The 12535-nt window shown below is 38.3% G+C and overlaps 1 protein-coding gene across 8 annotated transcripts in view; it reads left to right on the top strand.

Annotated features, from left to right (window-relative positions):
- Positions 1 to 12535, top strand: part of SRSF11 (serine and arginine rich splicing factor 11) — a 39176-nt gene that overhangs the window by 17964 nt on the left and 8677 nt on the right. For all 8 annotated transcript variants that reach the window (XM_055138686.1, XM_055138687.1, XM_055138688.1 and 5 more), the window contains 5 exons: positions 1396 to 1529; positions 5204 to 5313; positions 6256 to 6348; positions 7070 to 7119; positions 12058 to 12185. In XM_055138686.1, coding sequence (XP_054994661.1) covers positions 1396 to 1529; positions 5204 to 5313; positions 6256 to 6348; positions 7070 to 7119; positions 12058 to 12185 — 515 coding nt within the window. The remainder of the gene's footprint in view (positions 1 to 1395; positions 1530 to 5203; positions 5314 to 6255; positions 6349 to 7069; positions 7120 to 12057; positions 12186 to 12535) is intronic.

Genomic DNA, 12535 nt, shown 5'->3' with positions numbered 1-12535 from the left:
AATGTTTCACCTTAAAACAATTTCAAAAGATCAATAAAATACCTCTAGCAAGATAGATGGCTTCAATTACATTTTGCTTTGGGTCTGCATTAGAATAAGTAATGTTACTGATAACAATGAAATTTACTACAAATATCGAAGTTACATTAGCATTCAAATGGATTTGAGTTCTTAGATTACATAGACTTATTAGCCCTTAAATAGTTTCTATTTCATGATCGGCATGATGAGGTCAAATAATCTCTGCAGTAGTATAATCAAATCGAATGTAAGTACTTTATATGCACATAAAAATCTTATTGCAAAGTTAACTAGAGCTCCATTCTGCTAGCATTTATTCTTACAACAAGGTTTCCTTTTATATTGTTTTAATGTGTAATTGACTTGCAATAAAGCATTTTTAAATTCCTGGGTACATAGTAAATTTAGAAAATTAAAGCAGGAAGAGGCACTCAGTTATTCATCGAAGTTCTTGATGTACTTGGTGGGGAGTGGAGAGTATGGGTGTTACTCTGCACAGATGATTCTAATATATGCCCAGGGTCGTGTCGTTACTGACACGGGCTAGTGATTCTTGAATAATTTAGAGGACTGGGAGCATCTTTACCTGAATTTCCTCTTTTCCTTTTACAGAAAGACTCCTAGTGGAAATTTGAACTACTCTGTATCCAAAGATCCACAAAACCCCTTGTCACCTCATGTAATCTAGCTTAGCTGCCATCATTGCATTTTAGCTTTTTTTTTTTTTTACCCTAAATAAGCAGTTGGCCAAGTGAATATTGTGTAATAGTACTAGAGGGTGGAATATTATCCACTGTGGCTAAAAAATTTTTTCTCAGAAAATAACTCTGAACTAGAAAGCTTTATTTATACTTTCTAACAAGACTATGAAAGAGAATTTCAGGTAATTTAGTAAGGTCAGGAAAATTCATTGATTATCAGATACACATGCTTCATCTCCAGACAATATTCTTTATCTCTAAAAAGGAAAATCCTTTTTTTAAAAAACACTCTGAAAAGATTAGCCATAATGAAGGTTTTCTAAGCCAAAACTAAGGAGCTATTTCCTGTACTTAAAAATCAGTGGTGTTGATACTATGAACTGTGCTGACACCATTGTCTTCCGCTTTGAGGCTTTGGTTTTAAACTTTTTAACATACACACCAAACAATATCTGCTGGTGTGTTACTGGTTTGGGGTTGTTTAAGTCTATGTGGAATTATTCATGAATTTAGTGGGTAGTTCATTTGAAATGTCACTTCTAGAATTGATAACTATGCTATTACTCTCTGTGAATTATATTTTGGGTTTTAGCTGATACTCTGGGGTTGGTTTTTTTGTTTTTTTTTTTTTCTGTTTTTGGTTGATTGTGTTTTTGGTTTGTTTGTTTTCCAGTGATTCACCTTTGCCGGTTTCATCCCGTGTCTGCTTTGTTAAGTTCCATGATCCAGACTCCGCAGTTGTGGCCCAGCACCTGACAAACACTGTTTTCGTTGACCGAGCTTTGATAGTCGTACCGTATGCAGAAGGTTTGTGCTTTGTTTAACTACCTATTGGGCATCCTATGATGACCATCTACCTCAGTGTAGTTTTAGAGTGAGCGTTAGTAGCATGTTAAAAATCTAAGCAATTAACATTCTGAAACCCTTGTTATACTGTGGTCCATATTCTAAATACTAGGAACCAGATATGTTTTTTTATTAAGCTAGCCTTTTTTTTTCTTTTCAAAATGAAAACTTTGAACTTGATTACAATCACATCCCTCTTTGTAATTCCTTAAGATGATGCTACTTAGTTAATGTATTTTAACGGACAAGTCCAAAGGTGAATGGCACTCCATTGCACATTTACAGAGAAACTTTAAAATAAGTGCATGATACTATATTTGTTTTGAATTAACGACTAGGTTAGTTTTATTCCGTAGTTATTTTCACTCTGCTAACTTAAAAAAAAAAAAAAAAGACAACTCCCCACATTAAATTCCAGTATACCAAGGGTTACAATGATTTTGGTTTTTACGAAAGTTCAAGATTTCCTGTAGCTTAGGTGCCAGATGGGCACTGGGTGTTTTGTTTTTATGCCAAATTTTCTTGTTCATCTTGCTATATTTTCTAGAATATCTCTAAATAATAAATTCTTCTCTCTGTTATTTGTGTGTGTGATTTTTGTAGTGGAGAAGGCAAATGCAAAACTCTTCCAGATGACTGAAAAACAGTGGGTCCTCTGCAGCTACAGGGGATTCTAGACATTAACTAAAGGCCAGCAAGCACTCAAGCCCCCCAAGTGTTTTCCTGGTGTAACCATTTATTAACTACATTTTCTTTCTTTTTACATTTTAGGCTGTTACAAAGTAATTTGACAAAAATTACAAGCAGGGTTTGGGGGTCAAAAAAAGCCACTGTAACAAGAGAGCACTATTTTGATTCCATTTTGTAAAATTTTCTAAGTCATATTTTATAAGTAGTTTGTTCCCAATGTATTGTTTATTTGCTTTTGGGTAGCTGTAAATACTGATGAAAGAAATCACTGAAATATGATAGAATTACTGGGTTTTAAGTTAATAATAGAAATGCTGACCAGGAATTAATGCTTTCCCTTTTCCTTAATTAACTGGTCAGTAGAATCTTGATACTGTTTCATTTAGATGCTACCTTAGGTCTTTGGATACCAATGTGTACATTTACACTATTTTGTAAACATTGTGAAATGTTTAGTCCTTAGAACTTAGAAAATTTGACTTTGGTTTTCAAAAATAAATTGCATTTATATATGGGTTTAAATCATGCTATATAATGCAGTACCTCTATATTAAAAGTGTGTTCCCCATTTTAAGGTTTTAAAATATATATATATGCTGATAAACTTTTGAGTTAGTATGTTTTAGTTAAGAAATTTCTTTTTATGTCAGTGTGCCTTTTATAGGGTAAGATTTATCTAGAGAAAATTTATAGAATTCAAATTTAGCATAAGTACAAAAAAATGATAGTTTTGGAGACAAGGGTCAAACCATGTGAGTAACGTGCAGAACATCAGTAAGCTTTTAAATGTAAAGAATTCTTATTGACTTAAGTGTTATAATTCCCGAGGCGTGAACATAATACAGTATATCATATAGATCTCATGACTGTAGTAATATTTTGGATCTTTTAAAGTGAGATATTTGGGAGTGTGTATAGAACTATATAATATAGTTTCAAAATCTGTTATTGGTGTATTTGATTATGGGTATGGTATGCTGTATTAATGTTGTCTCCACTGACTAAGCAATGTATTCGATCCTTTTGTCACCATTCACCCTGGTTTTAGCTTTTACCCTTTGGTGTTGGTTCTTGGTCAGTGTTTTAGAACAATAGACATAAAGTCTACGGTAAGGAATAGTCTTAATTGGTAAATCTAAGCTGAATTTGGTGGAAGGAACTCTTAATAGTAATGGATTTGGGGGTTATTTAGGTTCCTTGGTTAATGTTTGTTTCTTTTGTCTGTTTCTTTTTCTTTCATTTCTACACATTCATGCAGTATTTCATGGTTCTATCAAAGCAGCAGTAAAAAAAATACTCTTGACGCATGAAAATTAACTGGTGAGGGGCCTCATTGCTATTTTTCAATTGTAGTTTTATTTTTAAATAGTCTTTTTTAATCAGAGGATCAGATGCATGACTTTTTTTTTAATGGATGCAGATCTTCTAGCAGGTGTCTCCCAATAAAAATCAAGAGGATTTTAGTTTACCAGAAATATTGCAAATGCACTGATTGAGTAAGATGTTGATACTTAATATTATCCTCTTGACATAATTGTGCATGCAGAATTACCCCATAATCTTTATAGGTTTGTTAATATTGATGCATTACTGCCCTATACCTAAATGATCTTCTCCCCTCCCCCTCCATACCTCTGGGTGTCTAAATTGATGACAGCTCTGGCACAAGCGCAATAACAGTGCTGTGTAGTGTACATTTGTTTATGTTATCGGCACTCTCAGTGTAGGTGGAAGGAACCATTACCTTTATTTAACAGTGGTTTTTCTTTTTTGTTGTTGTGTTTTACAGTTCTTTTCCCTGGTTCAGCCTGAACTATATACCAGGCCCTGCTGAAAATACCACCCAACAGTTTTCTTCTGCAGCTTATCCAGTTTCTCTTAAGTGCCCTGTACATATTGTATGTTTTATGATGAGATGCAGTTTCTTAATATGTATTACAGAAATACTACTGGTATTTGAAAATTTGTAGTTTAATTGTATTATTGAACTCTCATATCGGGGGCTTGGGCACATTAACAGATTAATCCATCTGTATAGGGCTTTTGCTGTTGGATAGAATTTAAATTGTCTACATAATTATTTGTCTTAGGACCCATAGATTTTATCTGAATACACAGCTTAGGCTTAAAAACAGACATACATGTCGTTTTTGGCTTTAGGAGTTTGACTAAGTTAGCTTTTGAATTGACACTATGTAGCAGCAGTTTTTGGTATGGTTAAGCATGGCACATGTTGGATCATAAAGCATTTTACTGTACAGGTAAGGAATGTGCCATGTTCTCTCACTCACGCACCCACACACTTCCTGTGTGTATTCAGAGACCATCAGAAGCATTCATGTTCATTTTCATGAGTCAGCAAAAGCCCTACGCTTGATTCCAACAGAATATTTCCTTTACATACTTTCTTCTCTTAAATTTTACAAAATTTGTATGGTAGGTGTAAAAGAAAATCATAGTAACTGTACCATATTATTAACCCCTAAATCAAACTTTTTTTGTCTTGTGTATCTTGATTTTTCTGTGTGCTTTATAGTGAAGCAGCCGACACGAGTCGTTGTTCATAAAACAGCTTTTGAAAGTTGAGAGCACACCCCTGGAGAGCCGACTGTGCTTGCTTACGTTTGGTTCATGACTTAAAAATCGAGTACAGGTGATGAAATCTTGGCAGTGTTAACAAAAAAGTAGTGTGTATTGTGCTATTTTTTTTTACTCTAGAAACTTAACCATTTGTAGAGAAAAAGGAAACAAATTTCCACACATTGAAGTTTCATTGACATAAAATTAATGATAAATAATCATAGAAAATCAAGCTTTATATTTTAGCGAACATAAGTACTTTCAACAAACTCAGGTGGTGTATCAGGGAGACATTTTCTGGGTGTTTTTGTGTGTTTTCTGTTTGGCGAAAGGGTATGTTCTAATGCGTGGCTGTTTCTCTGCAGGAGTTATTCCTGATGAGACTAAGGCTCTGTCTCTGTTGGCACCAGCTAATGCAGTGGCAGGCCTTCTGCCTGGTGGTGGACTCCTGCCGACCCCTAACCCCCTTACACAGGTACCTACGCTTCGGGGTTCTTCCAGGGTGGGGAGGAGCGGGTAGGGCGTTTTGCACACGGCCAACCTGGGTTTCAGTCTCCAGCATCCCATATGGCCCCCCAAGCAACGCCAGGAGTAATTCCTGAATGCAGAGCCAGGAGGAACCCCTGAGCATGACTTGGTGTGACCCAAAAGCAAAAAAAAAAAAAAAAAAACAAATAGAATAACACCATGTATTATAACCATGCTGAGATTATAATTGCCTGTTGGTTTCACAGCCCACAGAGATGAGTCTCAGCACCATGTAAGAACATTCTCTAAATAGTGAAGTTTTCTATTGACTGTATAATATCACGGGGAGTAAGACAAACTCCCAGCTCTTTGAGTAATAACTGTAACTTAATCTCTTGAATTAAAAAAAAAATTTTTTTTATCTCTAAAAAATATTAATCTTTTACCGTTGGAAAGAGTCTTGTCAAGGAAGCAGAGCGGAGAACAGTGAATTACAGCTAAAAGGCAAAATCTTAGACGTGAGGGCCAGAGAGGTGATGTAGCCGGGAGCGCAGTTGGGTTTGATCCCAGCATCTCATAAGGTTCCCTGAGCATTGCTGGTTATGGCCCAAAACTCAAGGAAAACCTCAAGCAAATGGAAAAAAATCTAGCACAAGAATGTAGTAGACTGTTTTTTCTAAATTTAGTTTTAGGACAAATTGTTGTAATGATGAAAAATGAGGCCATCGTGGGGGGCGGTGGTGAGCTGGTAAAGCACAGTCCTTGGGCCAGACCCTGTCCCTCTGTTTTTAGAGTACGGCTCCCATTCATGTATCGTCTGGCTGGTCACATCACTGTCGCTGACAGTGCCCGTGTGGACCTCCAGACTTAAACTTCTCGTCTGACCCTTGGGGGCAGATCAGAGCTGATCCCTGGCAGAAGGCACTAAGGGTGGTATTTTAATTCCCAGATTGGCGCAGTTCCTTTGGCTGCTTTGGGAGCTCCTACTCTCGATCCTGCCCTCGCTGCGCTTGGGCTTCCGGGAGCAAACTTGAACTCTCAGGTAACTCGGCTGTATCCTCAACTTCCACCTTACTTCTGTGATTCCGTTTCACTGACAGCTTTCATTTCAGCAGCAGGTGATGGATAAATATGTTCTGACTGTAAGTTTTTTGAAAGTGGTTTGATTTAAAGGACACTGTATTGTTCACCCCATACCTAAAAAAGGATTTTCAGATTAGTCAAAGAAGGTTAGTTTCACCATGAGCCAACCTGTCACTGTGGAGTCATGGATTCAGTGAACGGTTGAGGAAAGATAGCAACAGGGATTTGTAATTTGTTTCCCCATGTTTTAGACTTTGTTTCCTGGAATTTCCATACACAGCTTTCTGTGGTCCTGGATAAACATTTTGTTACACTAGCTAAGCACTTTTGGGTTTTCTACCATATGCTTTGAGAAGCATCCTAAAATGAGCAGTAGGTAATGGTTCTGTAAAATAAGACTGTGAGCTTCGGTGTCTACATATTTAACTTGGGAAACAGCTCTTACACAAACAGTTCTTGTTAGTCACTAAAGTCACGCTTGTTCCTATTACAATATGGGTACCAAAAAATTCCTTGGAACATGGTACCTGTCTTGTATTTGTGCTAATCACTCTAGTGCCTAGAATATGGTCCTTTTAGCAGATTCGCCAGATTGTCCCAGGACAATTGAAACATTCTGAAAATGAGAAAAAAACAGTGATGACTTTTTTGTCTTAAGAATTGTGTTTTTGTCTCCATAGTCTCTTGCTGCAGATCAGTTGCTGAAACTCATGAGTACTGTTGATCCCAAGTAAGGATTTTTCTTTCTTTGTTCACTAATCGTATGTATGTGTATGTATGTGGGGTGATTATTTTAGAAAACAGTTCATTTTTTTTATTGCAAAAAGAAAGTTACCACTAGACTTGTAGTTCTTTTTTTTTTAATTCTTTTATTGAATCGCCATGTGGAAAGTTACAAAGCTTTCAGGTTTAAGTCTCAGTTATACAATGCTCGAACACCCATCCCTTCACCAGTGCACATATTCCACCACCAAGAATCACAGTATACCTCCCCCCAGCCCCCCACCCCGCCTGTGTAACTGATAGATTTCACTTGACTTTCACTTTACTTTGATTACATTCAATATTTCAACAAAAAACTCACTATTATTGTTTGGAGTTTCTCCCCCCCAAAGTCGGACCTGCTGAAAAGGAAGCATTTGATAATTTGTTTTCCATTGCTGAGAATGAAGAGATATGAGGTCGAGCGGCTGCACAGTTTTGGATTTCTGTATTTTAGTATTTTAGTAACTAAGTCCAGAGAAATTTCTGCCAGAAATTAGCAGAAATTTTCTGCCATCATTGCAAGCTTGTACCTCTCTGCTACTTCATATTCCACACATGAGTGCAATCTTTCTATGTCTGTCTCTTTTTGACTCATTTCTTTTTTTTTTTTTAATTTATTGAATCACCAAGTGGAAAGTTACAAAGTTCTCAGGCTTATATCTCAGTTACACAATGCTCAAACACCCATCCCTTCACCAGTGCCCATATTCCACCACCAATAAAAACAAAAACAAAAAAACAAACAAACAAAAAAAGGTATACATCCCACCCCTCACCCCCCAACCCACCCCGTACGTGAGTGATAATTTCACTTCCTTTTCTCTTTACCTTGATTACATTCCAGATTTCAACACGTAACTCACTATTGTTGTTAGAGTTTCAAAACAGACTCACTATTTTTGTTGGAATTTATTCCCTAAGAATACAGCTCTATTAACAGGGAAATATTTGATAATAAGTTTTCCCCTGATGAGAATGAAGAGATAAAATGTCGCGTGGCCGCGCGGTTTACAATTTCTGTATTATAGTAATTAAGTCCGCGAAGATTTAAGTTTGAAAATGAATCATTTCCCTTCCTGGAACAGCATGTAGCCAAAGTTAGTTCACAGTCTCCATACATGGGTGCAAGCGCTTGCTGGAACCCCAATTCCTAAAGCTGTCTCTGGTTCCCGCTCGTTCCACATCCACCGGCTCTGCAGAGGCATGGGCACCCGGGCCGAAAACCCGGCCGGCCGGAGCCGAGCCACCAGCCCCGGCTGGGGCTGGCCCTGTATCCCGCGGCTGTTTCAAGTTTTTGACTCATTTCAACATGATACTTTACATATTGATCCACTTATATGCAAATTTCATGACTTCATGTTTTCTGACAGCTGCATAGTATTCCATTGTGTAGATGTACCAGAGTTTCTTTAACCAGTCATCTGTTTGGGGGCACTCTGGTGTTTTTCCAGATTGTGGCTATTGTAAACAGTGCTGCAATGAACATAGAAATGCAGATGTCATTTCTACTATACCTTTTTGCCTCTCCAGGAGTGGTATTGCTGGGTCAAATGGAAGCTCAATTTCTAATTTTTTGCGAATCGTCCATATTGTTTTCCAAAAGGGCTGAACCAGTTGGCATTCCCACCAGCAGTGAAGGAGATTCCCTTTCTCCCCACATCCACACCAACACTGCTTGCTTTTGTTTTTTGGGATGTGGGCCAGTCTCTGTGGTGTGAGATGATATCTCATTGTTGTTTTGATCTGCATCTCCCTGATGATTAGTGATGTTGAACATTTTCTCATGTGCCTCTCAGCCATTTGGATTTCTTCTTTGGGAAAGTTTGTTCATCACCCCATTTTTTGATCGGGTCGGCAGTTTTCTTCTTTTGGAGTTCAACCAGTGCATTGTATATCCTTGATATCAACCCTTTATCGCATGGGTACTGAGTAAATATCCTTTCCCATTCTGTAGATTGTCTTTGTATTTTGGTCACTGTTTCTTTTGAGGTGCAGAAGCTTCTTAGTTTGGTATAGTCCCGTTTATTTATCTCTGTTTTCACTTGCTTGGCCAGTGGCGTGTCATCTTTGAAGATACCTGTTGGCTTCAGTGTCTTGGAGGGTTTTGCCGGCCTTGTCTTCATTGTACCTTAGAGATTCTGATCTGATGTTGAGGTCTTTAATCCATTTTGATATGACTTTTGTACATGGTGATAGGTGGAGATCTAAGCCCATTTTTTTTGCATGTAGCTGTCTGGTTTTGCCAGCACAATTTGTTAAACGTGCTTTCCTTGCTCTACTTCACATTTCTTGCTCCCTTATCAAAGATTAGATGATCATATATTTGGGGGGGTGTGTCAGAGTGGGCTGGAGTGATAGCACAGTGGTAGGGCGTTTACCTTTCACGCGGCCGACCCATGTTCAATTCCTCCGCCCCTCTTGGAGAGCCCGGCAACTACTGAGAGTATCGCGCCTGCACGGCAGAGCCTGGCAAGCTACCCGTGGTGTATTGGATATGCCAAACACAGTAACAAGTCTCTCAATGAGAGATGTTACTGGTGCCGCTCGAACAAAACGATGAGCAACGGGGTGACAGTGTCAGAGTACTCAACCCTGTTCCATTGGTCTGCAGCTCTGCCTTTGTTCCAGTACCCTGCTGTTTTAATTACTACCGCTTTGTAGCAGAGTTTGAAGTTGGGGAGGTTGATTCCTCCCATTTTATTTTTCCCAAGAATTGCTTTAGCTATTCGTGGGGGCTTATTGTTCCATATGAATTTCAGGATTGCTTGCTCCACTTCTTTGAAGAATGTCAAGGGTGTCCTTACAGGGATCACATTGAATTTGTACAATGCTTTGGGGAGTATTGCCATTTTGACAATATTAATTCTTCCAATCCATGTGCAGGGGATGTCTTTCCATTTCCTCGTGTCCTCTTTTATTTCCTTAAGTAGCGTTTTGTAGTTTTCATTATGCAAGTCTTTTACCTCCTTAGTTAAGCTGATTCTGAGGTACTTGGTTTTTTGAGGCACAGTTGTGAACGGGATTGCTTTTATCATGTCGCTTTTTTCTCTCTTCATTATTTGCATATAGGAAAGCCATGGACTTTTGGGTATTGATTTTATAGCCTGCAACTTTACTATATGAGTATTGTTTCTAGGAGTTTCTTGGTAGAGTTTTTAGGGTTCTCTAAGTATAGTATCATATCATCTGCGAATAGTGAGAGCTTGGTTTCTTCCTTTCCTACCTGAATGCCCTTAATATCTTTTTCTTGCCTAATCGCTATTGCAGGTACTTCCAGTACTATATTGAACAGAAGTGGAGAGAGTGGGCATCCTTGTCTCGTCCCTGTTCTTAGAGGGAAGGCTCTTAGTTTTTCCCCATTGAGGACGAGGCTTGCTGTAGGCTTGTGATAAAAAGCTTTGACTATATTGAGGAAAGTACCTTCTAAACCCATTTTGGCGAGAGTTTTCATCATAAATGGGTGCTGGATCTTAATCAAATGCTTTCTCTGCATCTATTGATACGATTATATGATTTTTATCTTTTTGTTGTTGATATGATGGATTATGTTGATTGATTTCCGGATGTTAAACCATCCTTGCATCCCCGGGATAAGTCCCACTTGGTCTTGGAGTATGATCTTTTTGATGAGTTATTGAATTTTATTTGCAAATATTTTGTTGAGAATCTTCGCATCTGTGTTCATCAGGGATATTGGCCTTTAGTTTCCTTTTTTCGTGGTAGACTTGTAGTTCTTAATTTCTTTCTAGAGACACGAAAAATCTAGCGGTGAGCCATTCGTAAAGGTTTTGGATAGACTCTGGGAAATGACTGAACCCATGATACCAGGATGCTTTCTTTCATCTATTTCCAGTCTCTAGAAAGAGTTATTTATTTACATATAGTAAAGGAAAGCATTGTATCAACTTGGAAGTATTCTGAGCTGCAAGGGTGGGGGGGTAACTTGGTTCCCGAGAAGCTGTGGAATACTGAGGGAAGCACTGCCTCAACAGTGGGTGTACGGAGCGACACAGAGTTAGTGCAGGTAGCCATTTCTTTCATGCAATAGAGTTTTCCTATTTGACAGTAACCGCTTCGCAAGGTGTTTCCCTTGGTGACTTCTTTGTATAATAAAGTTGAATATAATCTTCTTTTTTTTTTAATTTCTTTAAAACATGGTCAAAGTCATTGGCAGTGGGTGGAAATCATGGAGGGAAGCTGGAACAATTTGACTGTAGTTAATATTAATAGCCTTTTTTTCCTAAAAACTTCCCATGATAGGATTTTAGTTTATACTGCTATCTGGTTTATAAAATCACCCCCAGTACAGTTGAAAGTCCCTTTTTCACCAATTTTTGTTCACATTTCCCACTTTACCCACTAATAATTTTTTTTCCTCCCCTGTGCAAACCCTTAAGATTTCTTTAAACACAGTGATGCTGGTGGATTTCACCCGTGGCTCATAATTGAATGTAGATTAATTCGCACAATTGACAGCACACATGTTAATCCTCACATTCCAGAGATTATGAGGAACTTTGATGTGGCAGTGGTCTCTGCCTTAGTTTTTCCCCATATTACAAGCCTGAGTTAATGCCCCAACAAAATTATGAAAACTTGTTAATCAAAATTCTGTATTTGTATTCCAGTGCTGTGGTGTTTTATCAAAGTATGATGATACATAGCTAGTGAATGTTCAGCAAAATTAAATAGATCCTTGTTTATCCCAGACATCTGAGTCTTTAAAATGCTGGACTTGTAAATATTGATTATGTGGGTGGGTTGGTATTTTATACTACGTACTACAGTGGCATCTTCAGCCTTTGTGTCCCCCAGAGAGTAACTTAATGTGTATTATCTGTAACATTTACTTGAAGTGCTGTTTTAAAATGCTTTAGATTTCATTTTTTGGGTTCTGTTTTAGGTTGAATCACGTAGCTGCTGGTCTAGTTTCACCAAGCCTGAAATCAGATACCTCTAGTAAAGAAATAGAGGAAGCCATGAAGAGAGTACGAGAAGCACAGTCCCTAATTTCTGCTGCTATAGAACCAGGTAAAGCAGGATGATGCTGTGTGGACCTTGGAACGTTGCTGCCAGAGCATGCCGTCACAGGTGGTCACGCGCATGCGGCGTCACTAACACAACTCCCTAAGCTCGCACTAGTGTATGTTGAAGTATGATTGCTGGCAAAAATAATCACTCCCTAAGTTTGTTGAATGGTCTCCTAGTAATTTTCTTTTCCCAATTTCTGACGGAATATGGGTGAAATGATTCTGAGCGTGGGAGTAGTTGGTTCCGCTGCTCAGACACCGGAAGTACTTAGAACAGTATGGCGGTCGTGTTGGTACCAATTGCATCTTGTGGGTAGTGGCCACGGGGGCAAAGACTCCTACCTTGCCCAG

This window comes from Sorex araneus, chromosome 5 (assembly GCF_027595985.1).
Source record: "Sorex araneus isolate mSorAra2 chromosome 5, mSorAra2.pri, whole genome shotgun sequence".
NCBI classification, from domain to species: Eukaryota; Metazoa; Chordata; class Mammalia; order Eulipotyphla; family Soricidae; genus Sorex; species Sorex araneus.
The sequence above is the reverse complement of the archived record's forward strand: the minus strand, read 5'-3'. Positions and strand labels throughout refer to the sequence as shown.